This window comes from Acanthisitta chloris, unplaced genomic scaffold (assembly GCF_000695815.1).
Source record: "Acanthisitta chloris isolate BGI_N310 unplaced genomic scaffold, ASM69581v1 scaffold30078, whole genome shotgun sequence".
In the NCBI taxonomy this organism is placed as follows: domain Eukaryota; kingdom Metazoa; phylum Chordata; class Aves; order Passeriformes; family Acanthisittidae; genus Acanthisitta; species Acanthisitta chloris.
In genome coordinates this window covers 1-3,338 of record NW_008688010.1, presented here as the reverse complement: position 1 = coordinate 3,338, position 3,338 = coordinate 1, and the positions used below count along the sequence as shown (strand labels likewise).

At 57.0% G+C, this 3,338-nt stretch overlaps 2 protein-coding genes across 2 annotated transcripts in view; one reads left to right on the top strand and one right to left on the bottom strand.

Moving 5' to 3' along the window:
* Positions 1-319, top strand: part of PSMC3IP (PSMC3 interacting protein) — a gene marked incomplete at its 5' end in the record, with an annotated part of 654 nt that extends 335 nt beyond the window's left edge. Inside the window, 3 exons of the mRNA XM_009080863.1 lie at positions 1-36; positions 121-180; positions 260-319. The exon at positions 1-36 is cut by the window's left edge and continues 16 nt beyond it. Of these exons, the coding sequence (XP_009079111.1) occupies positions 1-36; positions 121-180; positions 260-319 (156 nt within the window). The remainder of the gene's footprint in view (positions 37-120; positions 181-259) is intronic.
* Positions 320-1,919: 1,600 nt separating this feature from the next.
* On the bottom strand, positions 1,920-3,257 carry MLX (MLX, MAX dimerization protein; the record flags this gene model as incomplete). The annotated part of the gene is made up of 5 exons (XM_009080862.1): positions 1,920-1,976; positions 2,084-2,285; positions 2,450-2,549; positions 2,798-2,897; positions 3,127-3,257. Coding segments are annotated over 5 exons (590 nt in total), but the record flags the coding sequence as incomplete, so codon positions are not given.
* Positions 3,258-3,338: the final 81 nt, after the last annotated feature.

Below are 3,338 nucleotides of genomic sequence, written 5' to 3'. Positions count from 1 at the left end.
CTGTACCGCCGGGAGTGGCGCCGGAGGAAGAGGATGGTACTGGCCATGGCATGGGGCAAGAGGCAGTGACTGCCCTGCTGGGGAGGCTGCCCCAGCCCTCACATGCCCCTGTCTCGCCAGGCCACAGAGCTGCTGGAGGCCATCCTGGAGGGGTACCCCAAGAGCAAGAAGCAGTTTTTTGTAAGTATCGAGGCCGTGCCCTGCCCTGGGGCTGTGCCCTGCCCAGCACAGCTGTCCTGATCCACATGGTGCTGTGCAGGAGGAGGTCGGGATAGAGACAGACGAGGACTATGGTGTCACACTGCCTGCAGACCAGTGAGGTGCTGGGGGAGCCTTTGCCCCAGGGAGCTGCTGCTGCTGCAGCAGAACTGCTGCTGAACATCAGCTGTTGGGCTGGGGTTTTCCCCTTCTTGCAGGACTTGGGCTCATCCTGTGTGTTTATGTGTTTAGTTTACAGTGTTTTGCAGTTGGAAGGATGATGGGTAGGAGGGACTTGGCCCTGTCCTTGCAAAGGGATGTGGTTTCTTCTTGCCTTTCAGCACAGGGAGGTGCCAAGTCAGGCCCTCATGGGGCTGAGGGGAGGTGTGGGGGAGGTTGGGGCACTGGTACTGCTGGTGGTGCACTGAGAACAGGGGGTGCCCAGGACAAGTGAGGGGCTGTCAGGGCTGCAGAGCTCTGTGTGTGTTCCAGCCACGTCCCACTGTGTGCCTGAATAGTTCTATTAAACTGCTGATTTTGGTTCGGTTGCACTTTGCTGTGGTTGTCTGTTCAGAGGGGGAAGGCAAGAGCCAGGAGAGGGGAACCTGAGCCACAGGGACTGGAATGGGTTTCTAGAAACTAGTGGCTGTAGTACACAGCTTCAGGAACTCAGCACCAGAGAAATCATTAAAACATTCATCAAAATTTATTTAATTACTTTTCACAATAGAAAAATACGTCACTTTCACATGTGAGGTCTGTAAAACTCCTCCCAAGGCAGGAGGCAGAGCCTAAACAGCCTAAAATAAACATGCCCTGGATATGCCCCTGGAGCAGAAGCACAAACCTGGGTATGGACAATAAATCCCACTGCCCTGGCACCATTGCTCTAGGCAGCGAAGGCTCCTTGCCTGGGCAGAGCCATGACCCCAGTGGGGGTGTGACAGGACAAAATGTGTCTCTGAGAGCAGCTGCCTGCACAGGTGGCACTGGCAGTGCCTCAGGACAATTGCAGTGATTTACAAAACCAAAATCAAATCAAGGCTGGTCACACATGTGTGTATAAATTCTGAGGGGCAGCAAGAGCACATGACCAAACTGCTACAGCTGCAGAACATTCCTGTGCAGTCCAGCCACTGTGAAAACAAGCAGGACATGCTCCAGCACTCACAGGAACTTCCCGTGTCCCTCCCAGGGACCCACTGCAGCAGTGCTTGGGGTTCTTCATGTGCTGCCAGCACTGCAGCTCCTGGCACTGACAGGCTCACCCCGCTGCCAGGCTCCCCCAGACACTGACACAGCATCACCTGCCTAAATAGCTGCTTCCAAGGGAGAGGGGAGACAGCCTGCAGGGAGGGGAGAGCCTATCCCTACTGTTCTGCCAGAGTCTTTAGCACACATTCATCATATTCCCTGCCCCAGGGCCAGAGGGACTGTCAGAGGCCTGAGGGCACAGAGCTGCTCTGGGGTTGGCTCTGCAGGAAGAGTCAGTGGCACAGGCAACTGCCTGAGCCAATGCCCCTGCCCCAATCCCATCTGCTCCCTTCCCTGCCCAGTCCCTACAGATACTTGTAATACACCTGGAGCAGCTGTGTGTGCACAGGCACCACTGGGCCTCAGAGAATGCAATAAATAACTCAAAGCTTAAAAACAGGCAGGAGGGAGAGGGCCCAGGACGTGCCCAGCGCCCAGGCAGGAGGTGCCCCATCCCAGTGGGAGGCTCAGTAGAGCTGACTCTTCACTTGGTGCAGGACCCCGATGACAACCTCCCGCAGCGTCTGCAGAGAGGGGACAGGGTCAGGGGGCTGTGGAGGGAAAGCCACCCCCGTGCCATGGCCTCTGCCCCCCTGCCCTGGTAGAGACCCACCCACAGCCCTGAACTCACCTGGGGCTTGCAGTGCTCCTCGATCCAGCTGAAGACACATGCCGAGAGCTCCTGAAAGCTTGTTACGGAGATGGAGGCATTGAAGGACTGGAACAGGGAATCCATGATGCCTTGGAAAACGTTGAACTTCACCTCATCAGACACCTGGTCCTTCCCCTCGTTTGGGTTGTCCTGATGAGCTTTCACAATCTGCTCATAGTTCCTGAAACAAACCCAGTGCTGTGTGGTCAGTGGTGAGGCCTGCACCCAGCTCCCACTCCCAGCTCCAGGCTCCCAGCCTGTTCCTGGCCAGAGAACCTCTGCAGAACCCTGCAAGAATGGGAGAGAACAGTAGGATCAAAAGGGCAGGACCCCAATAACCCTTACACTTTCATGATCTTCAAGGCCATCACATCTTTCCTAAGAGTAGAAACTTCCTCCTCCTGCTTTTTCTTTTCCTTGTGAAGGAACTGGATGTAGTCGATGGCTGAACGTGAAAACACAGAGTGAGGACTCGGGAGATCCCCATGGGAGATGCCTGAGCCAGGGCAGCACCAGGTTCTGCTGTCCCCATCCTCCCGGGGTAGGCGGGTGGAGGTGAGCAGCACCTGAGCTCCCCCAGAGCCTCTTTGCACCTGAAGGCCCCAAGGTGCTGAACTCTACCCTGCAGAGCTGTAAGGAGATGGTTTGGGGGTTGACAGCACCCACTTCCCTCTTCCCACCCTCGGGACTCACTTTTCTGGAGGACGATAGCCTTGCTCAGCTTCTGGGAGCCTATGGAGAAATCCTGTTGCTCACAGGTGGGGACAATGGCCTGCAAGTCATCGTAGCCTTTCTGTGGGGAAGCAGAGCCACAGTGTGTGGAGCTCACTGTATATGACAGGTGTTGCAAACCAGCTCCAGACCAGTTCCCACCACACTGCCCACCAGAGCTGGGGCAGCTCCTGGTCAACATGTCTAGGGAGGGCAGATCCAGCAGCAAAACCGAGGGGAAGTGCTGGAAAAGCCTGTGCTGGGCCTGGCAGGGCCCCAGGGGCAGCAGCACCTACAGCCTCTCCCCTCACCTTGATGGCATCTCGGCGCTTCTGCTCAGCCTGAGTGTGTGCGCGGCGACGGCGATCCTTGTACGACTCCTTGTAGGGCTCCTGGTGGTAGTCACTGTCCTCATCATCTGCAGGGACAGAGCGTGGGGAGGCTGAGGGCGAGAGCTGGGGGCCAGGCTCGTGCTGTGCTCCCCAGCGAGCAGCAACACCCCAGTCACGGGCACAAAGGCCAC